General features: G+C 37.5%; 1 protein-coding gene across 1 annotated transcript in view; it reads right to left on the bottom strand.

Moving 5' to 3' along the window:
* Positions 1–16699, bottom strand: part of ADCY1 (adenylate cyclase 1 (brain)) — a gene marked incomplete at its 5' end in the record, with an annotated part of 154259 nt that overhangs the window by 39486 nt on the left and 98074 nt on the right. Inside the window, 2 exons of the mRNA XM_009895050.1 lie at positions 8792–8933; positions 10382–10540. Coding sequence (XP_009893352.1) covers positions 8792–8933; positions 10382–10540 — 301 coding nt within the window. The remainder of the gene's footprint in view (positions 1–8791; positions 8934–10381; positions 10541–16699) is intronic.

Raw genomic sequence — 16699 nt, 5'->3', positions numbered from 1 at the left:
AAAAAAACCAAACCAAAACAAAAAAAAAACAACCCCAATTTCTTCCACTCTGCCTTTTCTCTGAACTTGCTCCAGGCCAGCATTACAAGAAAGCTAGACTGCAGCATTCTCATTCCAGCTCTTTTTGTCAATGCATTTTACTTTCACACTTCTTTTTGACCCTCAGGATCATCTCCTATTCTGTTCACTGTTCATTTGCTTCATAATAAGGAAAGGTTGGTTATTTGTTGCAACACAGCTGGCAAATAAGGTTAAGAGCTGGGATTTTCTAATAGAGCACTCTGAAAGCAGCCAGACTATCTACAGCTTTGTGACTGTCTTTAAGTATGCAGAGAACAAACAAGCACTGATTAAAATTCTGGGAAAACACCTCAGTGTTTGCATCTCATGTAATACTCTGGTAAGGGATTCACTGGTGCTTATCTAGGATTCTCAGAAACAGCACCAGACTGTTGTTCCCCTGACTGTATTCAACTGCAGTGCTTAAAATGTCATGGGAAAGAAGATACTAATGACATTGGAAACATGTTTACAGCAACCATAAATGCTGTAGCACTATGTCTCTCTATCTTCCGGCAGGCAGGACTGTGCTTCTTGATAGTAGTGTTTGTTCCACTTCTATCTGAAAGCTATTTTGTCCTGAGATAGATGAACACATCTTATCTGATTTTTTTCTTCTTACAATTAAAATCATCAGGCATTTGATTTTCCATCCTTTTCTACTGCCCTTATGATACATTTTGCTTATCACACCTCAGCTGTCTGTCAAGGAAGTATATTAGTGATTTTTACCAGTAAATAATACAGCTTCTAAGATAAACTCTTAACACTCAGAATGGCATGGCCACTTTCTTGACACAGATGTAGAAAAAGTTTTTAGCGGCTGTGAAGACTAAAACAATCTTTAGGAGACCAATCTTATATCAGTGCCCTACGGTTCTCCCTTCTGCAGTTTGTACGTTTCTGAAGGAAGAAAAAGAAGAGAGGAAGAACGATGTTAGAGCACATAACTCATTCTACCATTGCTGACAGCCCAAGCTGCAGGCTGTCACATTGACGATGATGCACAAGCAGCTTCACAGCAACTGCAGAAACAATCCTGAAGATGTAGAGCAACACACTCTGCAACACAAGCATCATTCCTCTGTCTGTGTTTGCTGGATGGTAACACAAGCAGTCTACTGCCAGTGTCAGGGTGTGTATGTTCCAATAACTTGTGCAATGCAAAGTCTCAGGCACAGATCTGCCCCTGTCCAGATGCAAGCTAGAGCTTCCATCAAAAGGCTATATGTGTATCTGTTAAATCAGATCTGCTAAGGTATATCTGAGGTGTTAAAGCCTGAAACGCCCAAGTTATGCATTCAGATCTCTAGTTAAGTCCCTTGGTAGGAGCTGTCAGCCACTGAGAGCAAAGACCACCCTGGACTCTTCTAGGCATGGCAGCAGCGGTAGCTGCAGGTAGTCGTCAATTTGAAAGCAGAAATCAGCAGTGTGTGCCCAGCTATGGACTCAGATTCCTAACTTGGGGCATTTCAAATTAGAACAATTTCGTCAAACACATTTTTGCTTGCTGTGTGCTAGCAAAGGAAAGAGTTTGTCTGAGTAGTTGGAAAAGTTTTCACATGCCCTGCATTAACTGTAAAGCACTCTTCTTCTATTACTACTTTATGAGACAGAGCTGTAGCACTCCATAAGGGCTTGGCACTGGAGTAAAAATATCCTTAGAATGCTGTCAAGAAAGCTGACAACTTACAATCACCATGAAAACTTTCTTGAGCCAAAACGGACTGGACATTTTTAGAAGAGTCAGATGCAAAAAAATCCTAGGGAGCTGCTAGCCATATGGATGGATTTACTGTGCTGTAAGTGCTCTGTGAAAAACACAAATATTACAGGTTTGGAAGAAAAATAAGAATCTGAGAACAGTGTGGCATGTTTGCATAGACCTAAGCAGAATGATTAAGTCAAATTAACTTTGCAGAGAAGGAAATGTCCTACAAATATAGATGGAACTTCAATTTGAATGGAAATAAAAAATTAAAAAGAATTAAGTGCAGTAATTTTACACCTATTGTTTCACTCAGTTTACTTTTTTCCTTCTGTAGCCTTCTTTTTCTTTTGTTATGGTTCACATGATGATGCCAAGATGACATCTTTTAATCAGGTCAGACAAAATCCAACAACCTGCTATCAAAAATCCTAGTAATACATGGATTATATACCTCAAATTGCTTCACTTTAAAAAGTTAGATGAAAGTATTATTAAAACATGATAGAAAGCATCTCAAGAGTGTACATGAGTGATTATACTTGTGGAACATGCTAAGAATGATTCCCAGGTAAAAGGGATTCACCAATAAAGTCAAAAGGCAAGCACAAATAGTTAGTATGTATCTCACAAAGCACAAATATATGTTGTTTTCTCTGTGCTATATTGCATAAAGTTCATTCCACGCTGGGGAAAAAAACAAACAAATCATCCATAGGAAAGACATAATCAGACAAAACCTGTTGGTCTTTGGTAGAAAGATATGGAGCCTATTAATTTATTTTAACATAGAAGATAGATCATCTGCTTCATGCCACAAAGCTATGCTGATTAATAGTAAAGGAGGATGTTGTACTCCAAGGCAAAACCCACTGCTTTTTCAAGCAGCTGAGAGATAGGAAATTTGTTTATTTTCCTGTTACTCCTTGTAACTGCAACGTAGGAAGTTTAAAATCACATCTGTTTATGCTAGATGTAACAACATAGGAAAGTGATGTGACAGCCTTTGCCACTTTTCTTGCAGCTATTGTCATGCAAGTTAGAATGAATCTCAGGTTGCTGAATTTCTGGCTATTCGGTAATGAGTCAAAGAAATTAACTGATCAACCTTTCGAGCTGTTAAATCCATCTTGCAGTTCACAATAAATTATGCCACAGGTGTGTAGCGTAGATAATTGCTGTAGATATTTCTGTCATTTGCAAGAGTTTTTGCATTTTAAATAGCATTTTCCAAAGGATGCTCCTGAGCTGTGTTTGCTTATTGAGAGGATTCTTGAACCTTCAGGCTTTTAACTGAACTTTTCTGAAATCACAAGACTGACAAAAATGCTCTCACCTTCCTCAACTACTGCTTTAAATTCTTTTTTTAAATAGACTGCTGGTATTTTAGTTTGGCTATAATAATCTTTTGGACAAAAATAAAATTGAAATTCTAGCCACCTGCACTGGAACGTTTAGGGCATTATTCAGCACAGCAAACCAGGCTGGAGACAGAGCATCACACCTCTAACCAGCATCCACTTCCTTCTGGCTCAATAACTAAACAAGAATTCAGAAAAAGAAATATTAGACCCTTTCACCTGGAATTTTCAGGATGCTCATAGCATTACTTGGAGACTTCAGGAAACAGAACAAGTCCAAGCTACAGAAAGGATTTTCTGAGACTAGCTGACATGGCTTTGTATGTACATGGTAAGGTAGTGAAGAGAAATGTCGGCCTTTTCAGAGAAACATCTAGTTTCCAAAGGGTGAAGAGATGTGATACTCACTTTCATGGACTTTTCATGAATGCCTGTCACTGTGTGCTATTCAAACAGTAGATATAGATAGCATGTGATTTACATTGCCACAAATAAAAGACAACTAACATCTTTGAATACACAGTTAGTTGGTGAATAACTCACTAGTATATTAGTGGCAATTTTGCAGATGGTGATTAGCAACCTATTGGAAGCTAATTATTGATTATATTTGAGGTATGCTGTAAAATCCACAAGACACTTATGAATATATAGGAATCATTTATAAGTTGTATCTATACTGTTTCCCTATGATTTTCATAATTTTTATTACTTCCTTTCCTGGACACAGGTCTATTACTTGCTGTTAATGGTCTATGGAATTATTTGTCTTTGCCTTAGCTCCAGAGCCAGCAATGTTACTCAGTGAAGCAGGTTCCCTTAAGCTGGCAATGAGTGATGGCAGGCCCACTTCTGTAAATGCAAAATCTAAAAACTAATACATTCTAAGAAATCTTTCCCCTCACAAAAACTTGATTACTTCTGACCACTGCTTGGCTATCTGTAAAAGTACCTTGGGAATTTCACTTAATGGTTATGTGCTGGGCTGTTTTCTCAGCTGGTGAAATTAATGAGCCTTTTCAAAACTAGAGAGGTACCATCAGAGAGTGAATTGCTGCAACAAATACAAAGAAGTAAGCACAAGTACAAAACCACCTGGTTATCACTGAGTTTGTGGCCAAACCTTAGGAGGTGTTATACTGCAGGAGAATCATACTTTCTAGAGCAACCATTGAAGTGAAGTAGACAGTCCAGCTAAGCTCACTACCTCCGCTGTGCTTCTGGGAGGCAGCTACGCCAGCTGTAAAACAGAGGCAAAGATGCTTTCACTAACATCAGTGCTGACAATGAAAGAACAAAGAGTTCTGATGAAAGCCAGATCCACCCTATTAAAAATATTTAAATTGAATTTTAAGCATAGTTTGAAAGTCAGAAAAGGATTAGTCAGGTAGATTATGGGGGAATCATTAACGGAAAAAGTTATTTAGCTGGGTCTAAGCAGCGTTATAAAGTTCACAAGAACTGAGATTAACAGATCTTGCCTAGATTTTTTTTTTTGTTCTGAAATAACATCCACATACAGTAATACTTACAATACTTCAGAAAGCTAGGACATTTTGAAACTAAGAGAACGTCTATGTGTCTAAAGCATAGAGTATGGATCTGGTGAATATTTAATATATTAGAAAGAGATCTGCTTTTCTAACTGGATCAGACATATTTCAGAAGTCCAAGACATTCATGTATGTGGTCAGACTTGTGGCTAGTTACAGACTTGTGGCTAGAAATTTCCAAATCTTGTCTCAGTGCAATATTCTGGTTACATTACTGTAAGTTTTAGTATCAATATAAAATATCATAAAGACATAATTAAACTTTACTTAAAAGAAATGTGCTGGCCTTTTCCGAACTAGAAACTTTGTCCAGGCTTTATAACATTATGTACTATATTTAAAAAACATATATGCATAAGTTTTTAACAATGATGGCCAGCAAAAAAAAATAATTTAATTAAAAAAAATCACGTATGCCTTTGAAAATCAGACGAATTATTTAAATATGTTTAGAAGCTGAATGTTATCTAGTCAAACATGCATAATTATTGCTTAATAATAATAACAATAATAATAATAATAGACTAATATAATCTCTACCAAAACAAAAAGTGTAACAAAACAGAAAGAAAAGTATTCCATCAGTGGCCACTTAGAAGGACTCTCTCACATATTAGATTATACACCAAACTAGCAAACAGATCAAATCACAAAATTGTGGTTGTTAGCTGATTCAATAAAGGACTAAAAAAATTGGAGTCTTTTATAATTTGCTCACGTTTAAAATGTAACTGGTACTTGAACAAGTAGTCTTACACTGATATTCTCATTCTTGGCTTGGGTGATATTTGTGATGAAAGATCTTCCTGTCAGACCAAATATGGAAGTATGCGGGGTATGTGTCTTCTAAATAAATAAATAAAAATTTTAGAAGATCTAACTGGGCCTATTTACCTTTAAAATGCAACAGATTCTTGGCCATCTGTTGCTCATAACATTGATTTCCATTCCTCTTGGCACCATACCTGCTAAAGTCAGTTCATATTAATGTCAGAGATGATGCATAAAGAATAAAAAATGTGTCTGCATTTCAGCTACTGAGGTTCCAGAGGAAGGAATACAATATTAAACCAGCAGATACCTGAATTCACCTAAAGAAACTTCTCCTTGTTTGTCCTTCTTGGGTAGCCTTCTGTTTCTATGTCTCTGAAGAGTTAATGGCTGAATTGAGAGAGTGAATGTAAGAGGGGACAGCAGGTGTTTATTTTGAAGGTAAATATACTGTTAGGTAGCTCATGGTCCAATGATCAGTATGCAACGATATGAAGACTGGGGATGGCTGTGATGTACTGTGACAAACAGCAAAGTGGCATGCTGATTGATCTGCAAGCCCAGTGGAGAAGCCAGTCAATACCAGTAAAATTCATGAACTGTTTCTTTCTGCCAGTTTGGCTGACACACCATTGATGCATGCTGGACAGCTAATGTCATTAGCCAAGCCGTACTGCAGCATCTGCCACTTCCACAAACCCATCAGTGACACCAATGGGTAGGATGGCATTTGGTTTATGTAGCTGATGACAAACCAATCAGTCGTTTCTCAGCAGTCACCAGTAGTTTCTCAGCAATCTTGCGAAGATGAAGAAATGTGTGCTCACACAGTAGTAGACTCTCATCCTTGCACATTAAACATGCATTGACCTGGTTTACTTTAACATGTGAATGTCAAGTTTCTGTTCCTCAATCACTGATTTAAGCTGTGGAGTTGACACAATACAGTTTCTCTATGTTACAGCCCTGCTTATCCCCGTTTCTCTCTACTTGTCCCCGTGCACAAAGCTACCAACAGTTTCCTGAAATTCAGCTATTTCTCTTCTCAATGTGAAATGAAACCTGATACATAACAACATAGAAAATGAAATTATACATAATGCTGTAGGAGTAAAAACAGCAGAAAACCAAGACAAACAAATCTAGCAGCAATAAGAAACACACCTACCTTAACTAAACTCTCCCCTTACGTTTTCTTCTTTATTGGGAGTGATTCTGGTTTCAGGAAAGCCACCAGAAAAATCTCTCACTGACTGCCAAAACAGAATCTAGTCCACTGTTTTTCCACCTGTTTTCTTTCAGTCTACCTAAAACCAAATCTAATCACATATATCAGCAGAAGAACAAAACGTGAGATTGCATGATTTTCACAGCAGATGATAACACTCCATCTCTCTAATAATGATGCTTTAGAGGAAGTGCATAAGAAAATACCCTTGCAGCAGCCTTTTTGGGATAAAATAACAGGAGTTTTCACTTCCAGAATCAAAGTCTCCTGGTGACTGGACTCCCAACATTTCCATAAAAACTCTCTGAGTAATCGCATTCAAGAAACTGACTGCAGGCAAGGAATTCAAGATGACCTGTTTTTCCCTGATTACATTTTTGTCAAACACAAGTTGGCTAACACCCTCAAGCACGGAATTTTGACATCGCTTTAAAAAAACTTGTCTGTATTGTTTTCATACTTAATTTCAGAATTGGATATTATAAATTTCCCTTTAAAGGTCAAATTCCTGAGTGAAACTTGTTTGGGCAGAATCTCAGAGAGAAGGGTGCAAAAGTGTGTATCCTAAGTTGTCTGGCTGAGATAAAGAGCAGTAAAGTTCCTCTTGGCCTGTAAACACGTTATGGCAGATAGCTTCTAAGAGAAGCCGCATTTGATGTGGAAAAGGTTGGAACAGACTAAATGTGTTTAAATGATGAATATGGACTTTCAAGACTCCTTTTTGTAGTTGAACAAAAGGCTGCCCTAAACTCAGTAACTGGTTAAGGAAGAAAGGTGTGACTATGAATGAACCTGTTGGAAAACCACTGTCACTGCTTTCACTGCAAGCTGAGACTCAAGACATTACCATTGTGTTGCTGAGCCCCTGTTCTCCTTATCCTGAAAATCTGGTTAGAACGAGAAGTCACATCCATCTCCATCAGGGGTGGCTAAATCCCAAGAAACATCTAAGAAATGAAGTTCCTGCTCAAATAAGCTAAAGTCTTCTCTTACCTTATTCTTTCCACACTTTCCATTTTCTGTTCTCCACCAAAACCAAGAAAAGAGCAGAAAACGTTATTGTCCCTCAACAACACTGCTGACTTACTCTTTCACCAGTACATTGCCAGGGATCTGACAAAAGGAAGAAGCTGAAGGGAGAGGGGAGCTTGAGAAAATTTGGAGGGAAGGGCAACTAAGATAAGAAAGGGATGACCAAAATCATTGTGGGAGTCTGAGGTAGCAGAGCAAGCAAGGAAAACATTGAATTTGTCATGAGCAGCTCAATGTAGCAGGAGAAAAAAAACATGCGTGTTTTGGACAGAGAATATATTTTTTGTTGCAATAATGTCAGCAAATTTACTCAACTTCAGCATAAATACCTGATCCATGGTACAGTGGTATATAGATTCGAAAGCAGGATGGTTGACTGTAGCCTCTTCCTCTGACCTGGGTAAAAGGGCTTGTGTTGTACAGCTTGGCAACACGACAGCTTTTCCAGACTTCCAGGGCATGTTACTTCAATCACTGCTGAATTAATTTCACTAACTTTTCCACTGTGGGCATGACATGTCTATAAATACTATTTTTTCTGTGTCTATTCATTGGAGAATCCTCCAGGCCCAGTAAAGGAGCCACCAGTATCACAAGTGGTTATAGAAAGGGATAGGAGAGCATGAGCAAAATGGCATGGGAATATGGGAATGAAAGAGTAAAGAAAACTAGAAGAAAAATAGCCAAGCTGTGCGCATTAATATTCTGAAACACTCTTTTCAAGGGAGAAGGAAGGGAAGAGTGAATTAAATTTTTAGAGTAACATATCATATAATTTCTTATAGAACGATTACAGAATCTGAATAAAACAACAGTTTTCTTTTTTGGGGCATAAAGGGAAAAAATGTTCTATTTTTAAACTTCAAAAATAAACTGAACATCTTCTCTGTGTAATCCTCAAGGTTAGCTTTTTTAGCATTCCTGTCCCAGTCAAAACCAAAAGATCTAATTTCAGGAGTGTTTGAAGAGCTTTTAGAGATCAGAAATACCAGTATTGCCTCTGCTTTCAGAATATCACAGAACATTTGTTAAATTATGAAAACATATCACAGAACAAGCTAGAATTTGTGGAGCTTACCTTCCTACGATGGGATGGCACAATAAAATATGTTTCAATATTATGCTTCTTCAAGAAACTGTTCCTTTCATGACCATATCCTGGTTCTACCTCGTAGTCCCCATTTAGGCACTCTAAGGTGGTCTTTGTAATGTGAACTTTCCTGGAGAGAAAAATTGGACATTCTTGTTTAAAGAAAGAAAGATACATTATGAGCGAGTTGTTACTGAAATACACTCGTGTGCAGAAGATCGTCAAGAGGTCAAATTATGTGCAAACCCCCATTTTTGATGTAAAAAAATTGTTTTGTTTTGTCTTTTCAGCCAAATAGACATATTTCTATGCATTTTCTAAACTTGAGCAGACTGAACACAAAGATAACTGTTGACTGTCCAAACACCTGAAGATTTGTTGATTTGTAGAAAGTGAAAGTCTGCATATCTTCCACATTGTGTGGCTTTCTTAAGTGTTTACCTCACTGCCTGCTTGGACAAACATTCTGCTGGTTTGAAATTTGGGACTTCACACTCCGAATCTCTCCTGTGCATAAAAGAGAAACTTCTTTTTTCTGTTCCCCTCCGTGTCTCTGACTTGTTTCACTTACTCTGTTTTGTAGGCAGCTTTCTAATTCACTTTGTTTTGGCAGAAAAACCATCTTTGACACTATTCATGAGTTTTCTTATCCCGAAAACTATCTTCACATTTTCACCCAATAGATCCCTTATATTTGAAATGTCTTCACAGAGGATATCTGAAAAGCTATTACTGCTTTCCTCTATTAAACATGTGTTCAATTATTTTTTTTTTTTTTTTGCTTGAAAGACTTAAGGTAAGGAACATACAAAATATACTGCCAAAATTGTCTAAGCAGACATACTTAACAAACAGAAATTCACTCATCTTCACCACAAAAATTAAGAGGGTCCATTGCCCCCCTGTTCATCAAATCACGATCTTGCAAAAATCCGACAGAGGATGATAGGTCCCAGTCCAAATGTCAGCTGCACACAGAAGCACACCCATGCACCTTTGCGAAAGTGCACTGTGTACATTTAAATTGAGTCCATGGCTATCCAAGGAGTACTTAAAATTCCAGGAAGTGCCCCATGGGTTGGCTGCAGGTTTATGTGTTACCGTATCATTTGCACACACACCATCAATGTCTGAGTTCATAAACAGGCATTTTTTTCTATAGCATACTCCTAGTGTTGGAAACCTCGGAGCAATGCACACCCCCACACACATGTGTAGAGGTGCAAGGCTAAAAATTTCCTGGAATAAGTAGATGGTTTTACTTTTATAACACTAAGTGGTGAAAATCTAGCATTCCTACATTCCTAGAATTGCCTCATTCCTACACTTTTTATTTGGCAGCTTCAAATAAAGATTTTGTTTGGAAATGTTTCATTCTAACCCAACCTGTTAGTAATATAAATATCAAGATCATTTGGAGAATTCCACAGGATAAATCACATAATACATTGATTGGTTTTGCTGAACGGAACCCTTCTTATCAACAGCAATTCCATTGCAGATGCCTCAAAGAAGGAAACAAATTCTTCACCCATACAGGTTTCTATTTCTTTTTCTATGGTTCTTTCTCAGACTTACCCAGGCAGTCCTCCAGCTTCCATTACATTAGCTAAAGTCACGTCATTTGACCAGACATCATATTGCCATTTTCGGAGACCCAGGACCCCACAAAGCACCCTGCCTGTATGCAATCCAACTCTCATGTTGAGATCAACCTCTGTGGCTTCTGCAACAGATCTGGAATAGACAGCATCAGAATATTATTTTTTAGACAATGACATTACTCTTGATTTTCTTTTTCTCTCCTTCCCCAAAAAATTAACATATATATACATGACTGAATAGACAGGATCTTTTGAAAATCTCAAATTATATATTCAGGTACTGCTCTTTTCCTTCACTAGTTTCAAAGACCCAATTGGAATTCCAAAGAAATAATTTTTTGGTCATATTTTAATTACTGTTGGACCAAAATCTCAGCATTTCTAAATTTCTTGACCTGATCCATTAAAATTTAATTTTCCAGGTTTCAAGGAAACCCAGAAATGGATATGTTTCATTACATTTAATTAAAAAAAAAAAAGGAAAAAAAAGGACATTAAAGCAAGTGTAGTAAATGGCTTTGTCATGAAACTTCCCTAAGACTATAACTTTTACGTTTTATTTGCCCCTGTTGCAGTATTTGCGATCACGGTCCTGCAGAAACTTAGAAATTTTACTGGGAGATCAACAAAGAACTTTCTGATTGTAGCTCAAATAAGTCAGAGAAAGCCAGCTTAACTCCTGTACTTTCCTGTTTATCTTGCATCTCTCACATACTTACTTTTTTTTTTTTTTGGTCATAAATATCCCTTTTTCCCAATGCATATTTATTTCAGCTTTTTTTGACCACAACGTGATTGTTGGAATCAAAAGAAGATTTTTGAAATTATCTTAATAGGCTTAATTTTAACCTGACATGAATATAAGCAAACATGTTTCAGTTCTACCATTACTCCAGACTGCTTTCAACTCAGTATTAAAAAGGGCTATCTGGCTTCTTTTTACCAAAAAATTCTGTTAATATTTCTCTTTGTCCTAGACTTGGGTTTACTGGTTGGTAGATTTATCTCTCTCAAATTCTTTTTTCACCCGCCCCACTTGACTCATGTAAAGATCATGACTGATCCTACATGGGCTAACGGAATTTCATCATGAAGGAGTTTAATATTAAGCATTAAGGAAAAGATTGGTCTTGTGAGTGAAACGTAAACTTGAGTCACTCAAGACTTCATTTAATTTCTCTCCTCTTTTACCACAGTTCATGGTGACCCAAAGTAATTTTATCCTCTTTCAGTTATCCATCCGTAATATCAAAATAATACTTTATTTTCCTTACTCCTTTTCTTTGCAGTGGCTTGACATCAAGGTAATAATGCAAAACATTTATTTTTTAACTAAAATAATATAAAACAATCTGGAAAAAGAGCATAGTATGGACCCCAACACTTCCTCTCTGTGCAGCACAGAGGGTTAAAAATAATTAAAATTTATTGTCTCATTTATGTTGTCAGTTTAGATTTGTGGTGTTCTCTAAGTTCACCATTTAATTACAATTCCACTTGAAGGAAAATCTACCCAGTGAAAAATTAGCATTTTTTTTCCCAAGTGTCTCAGACTGTCAGTCTTCTTGGATGATACTTATTTAATATTTCATGGTATTTTTTCAACTGATATTTTCACCCTATGCTACTGCTAGGAAACCGTTACAACTACTAGTAATCACACAGAGTTGTTCTGCGCCTTTACCTTTATGGTACACTCAGTTAAGCATCATTTCATACAGTGAGACCGAAAGGGCACAGACTTATATTTAAATGCTCTTACAGTTTCTGCCAGAAAAGAGATACAAAGAGGTACTAGTGGAGAAGGCAAATGGATAACCAACGACTCCACTCTACTATGTTCCAATTGGTTCAATTACACAGTTACAGGAGTATAGGACAAAGAAAATGATGAAAGCAATAAATGAGTGCAAGAACAGCAGATGAAGAGTGATTATAAACACTAATATCTTTCCAAAGTTCCTGCAAGAGTGCCACAGAAACCACATATAACTATGGACTTGCACCTGTCAATTAAATCTAGCCTTCAGAGATTTTCATTGTGTAGCTGGGAAAGTAGGAAACAATTGGCGAAGTCTTTATTAAAAGCATTTTTAATTTTGGTGCCACAGTAAGGAAGGATTCTTCATTTCTATGAATGCAGGACATGCTATAACTTGTACCCTGTACTGACTTTTGAACACTGTAAAGGAACCTTGAAGCTAATAGTCTTACACATTACATGCAGAGGTAACACTGTGCATAAATCTCTGCATCTTTTTCTGTTACAGAGACACCTGGCATTCCACAGTTAAGCTGCAGTCCAAAAAAAGTGAGTACCAGTGAATATATGCAACTGACTAATAAGCGTAAAACTTGATTTTCATTAGGTTTTTAAATTTAAAATTTCCATTGCATTTAATAGGAGAAGACCATAAACTGAGGCTCTGTCTATAATTTTCCCTTGATCTTCATTGACCATTATATATTTTAAAGTATTGTCCAGCTACACTGGATTTGGCAGACAGGTCTTTAGGAGGACTTTTCAACTACTTCAGGGGCAATCACTGCATTTGTCTCTTGTATAGTTGTACTTCTTTAAATACAATTAATAGAAAGGGCAGCATAGGTCAAGATGTGGGGTGAGCAGCACAAGATACCTGACCTCAATTTAAGTACCAAACTCTGCAGCCATTAAGTGCTGAAGTATATACCATGTCAGCCATCACTAATGTGAGGAATGTGGAGATCTCTTTTGTCCCCACAGGGAATCTGGGCATACTAGATTTTTCAGTCATATTTTATGCAACAGCACATAAAGCCTTATGCACAGGTTTCTGAAAGATTAAAAATTTCCTTCTCCTATTTCTACTGACTGCACGTCAGCTTTCCTTTATTCAGTATCTGTTCCCAGTCAAACCTCAAAAATTACTCCAAGGAGTCCTAAAAGGACTTGAGTGTTATAGGGCTTGTTGTCCACACTCTCTGCTTGACAAGGCCTTGAAGGAAATGGAAGGAGCTAATAATATAAGCCACCGAATGACAACTTAACCATCAACAGACTGACCTTATAACAAGACCACACCCTGCAAGCCAAAGCCCTTCAGGATTACACCTTGCTTGTCTGACTATGGTCTACTGCATAACTAAGTGCCTATGTAATTATCTTCACTGGCGAACCTGCAAGTCTGTGATTTTTTCTGTTCGCAAATGAATGTTAATTTTTTTTTTTTTTCAATCAGCATATAAAACCTCAGGCTAAATGTAAGTGGAAAGATACAATATATTCAAAAGTTTTCCAAATGTTAACACAAAAGTAGTGCCAGAAAGAACTGGAAATCGAAAACCATTTTCTTTTTAAACTAGAAGCATACAGTGACTAATAAGATAACCATCTACAGCTCAAGCAACCTAACAAGGCTTTAAATTTTAGTTCTCTCCTTAGCTGCAAATATTTCATGTGCTGCTACAAACCATCAAAGTAATTTAGATCATCTGCAGTACAGCTCCAGACCTGTGCTGCATTTGAAGGAAAAAAAAAAAAAAAAGGCTCTGCATCCCATTTCTTATAAGTTATTTAGGGCTTTTCTTTAGGTCCAAAAATATCTGCATAGAAATAGATGTTTCCTAGTTAAAGGCATAGACAAGATTTTTGGTTCAGTTACATACATTTGCTTTTTATATACGCACGGTTGTAAGACAAAGGTGTCCTTTATTTTTGCGTGTCTCCCTAAATATATCTGCATCAGTTCCATTTCAACATCATCAGGAATTGGCTATTTCTTGGATGTTAATGACAAAGACCATCTTTCTATGAACAGCTCTGTCAGCCCAGCAGGTCATGGGAGGAGAGGCTGCAGGCCATGGCCTTGAGTACCAATACCCATACGCCACGGCCCCTTGCCTTCTCTCAGATTTGTTTTCCCACATGGTAGAGACGATGTTAGTCCTCTCAGGCAATTAAGTTTTGTTGTTTGAAAACTTTTGCTGTCCCATTTAAGCAGCTGTTTCTTCAGGTCAGGTTTGGGTTTTTTGGTTTGTTTGGGTTTTTTTGTGGTTTTGGTTAGTTGTTTTTCTTTCAAACGTTGACCAGAGCTGCATGCTTTCCCAGTGCATTGCTCACCTGGAGCACAGCAGCAGAAAGCTAGGGCAGAGAGCCTGGGCTGTGAAGATCTGATTGCTTCAGCAGTCAAGAGGCTCACTTTGACAGAGGTGCAAGCTGACTAAGCTTTCACCAATGGTGGTGAAGTCAGCTTATGGTAGACAGTGTTCTCCACTGCTGAAAATGCAGTTGCTGGTTCTCTCAGAATTGAAGGTCAACTCACTCCTGCCAGTCCAAACTTCCCCAGGCCCTGGACCTCTGGAGGATCAGGGGAAAAGTATCAACAGTGTTGACATCAGTAAAGTTAATGCTTCTGCCTTCTTCCTCAGACAAAAGATCACACAGGAAAACTTGACATTTCAGTTGGGCTTCCTCAAACTGGCTGCTGTAGTTCCTCTCCCTTTCCCAGTGCCTTTGGTCAGCTGATGACCAAACCCAGGGGAAGGAGACAGTTCAAGCATCAGTCTACACAATGTCCCATGCAACCAAGCAGCAACACAATGTGTAGGTGCAAAATAAGCACAACTTCCATTTGTGAGGTCATACACGGATGAATGGTGGAGTCATCCACATCAGGTGGAGTCATCCATATGGGATAAACTCACCTACATGACACAAAGAAAAGCTGATCTATCTCCTGATAAACCCCACTGGGGTGCCCAGATTTCAAGAAGCAAATGTTCATGGACACTTTCCTTCAGACCTCTTCAAACTCCACATGCAGTAGGAACATTCAATATAGGAGAGCAGAGGAAACCTATTCTAAAGTAAAACTCTGCCTCCTCCCCCCATAATATGTATAGGTTAAACTGAAGTAGTCAGCACCTGCTGCTATGATCTACAGATGTGCTCCTACTGTACCATGCTACCTGCTAATGTAGACATAGCCAGTGATACAGCTAGTGGTGCAATTCTTTCTGAGTGAGTACTAAAATGGCATCCTAGGAAGATGTCAAGGGAAGGAATATTGTGAAAATGTATCTTTTATGTGACGGCATGAATGATTACAAGATCCCATTACACTTTTGACAAGTTTATGGATGTTAACACCAGTATTCTGGCCCAGTCCCAAATCTAGTATTTATATCCTGCTCACCCAGATTCCCTCCTCATTTCTAATTGGAAACATTACAGTTTGCTTCTTGCCCTGTGGCATTATCGAGTGTATTTAAATAACTCTCTCATTTCATCACATTTAATCTCCTATGAGGTTATATTTCTGGACTAAGCCAAAGAAATGTTTAATATAATTTATATAAGTTGATGAAGTGCTCTGTAAGGAAAGACGAACTATTATTAAGAATGTATAAAATTACCCCCATAACACTAGCTTAAACCAGAACTCTAGCCAGTTTATGGGGGAGAGAGTGAAGAGCTTGGGTAGCTGGGCAAAACCTTTCTACATGTCAATTTGTTAATAAATATATCTATTTAGAAAGTAAAATACTGCAGTAAATAGAGTGGAACCTTCAAAGGCAAGCAATTTAAGTAAGGTGAAGAGCGTACTTGGCCTAACACACTGTTCAAAACCAAGGTGAGGACATCTGCCACATTAGTGCAACATCTGGCACATTAGAGGTGCTAATGAACATGACCATTTTAATTATATTACTAACAGAAATCTGACAGTTAAAACTCACCTTATGAAAGCAAAGTTGGTGGTATCCAACACTTAAATCTCACTTAAATACTGCCATGATGGTTTAAGTGACTCTGAAGTAGAAGAAACACCTGGCCTGTACTGAGGGACTGACACAAAACTCATTGACAGCAGAAATTCTTTTGGAATAGAAACAGAATATAACACTATCTGTTTTGTTGGGGTTTTTAAGGAAAAAAAATAATCCTCCCATAATGATTCTCATCTGACTTTAACTGTGCCTTTGAAAAAAAAAACTTTGTAGAAGGCAGATGAAATTGTGAAAATTTTAAGTATTTTATAATGTTCTTTAAAAATTACCCTGAAAATCTCTATCTAAATATAATGAGGCAGCATTATCAGATGATACTCACATGCAGCACCATATTCTAGGATACTTAAATAACATTTACACAGAACATGAAAAGAATAGAAAGTATCAATTTCTATGAATTCATTATAACATTCAACTCAGTCATATCACAGATCCATCAACAAGCTACTAGAAGCTTCTATTCCTTGATTTCCTGGAAAAAAGACATCTTGGTTGTACATATTTCTAGGACTGGCAC

Source organism: Charadrius vociferus, unplaced genomic scaffold (assembly GCF_000708025.1).
Source record: "Charadrius vociferus isolate BGI_N301 unplaced genomic scaffold, ASM70802v2 scaffold101, whole genome shotgun sequence".
Lineage (NCBI taxonomy): Eukaryota > Metazoa > Chordata > Aves > Charadriiformes > Charadriidae > Charadrius > Charadrius vociferus.
Note: the sequence above shows the minus strand (reverse complement) of the source record. Positions and strands in the feature narration are given on the sequence as shown.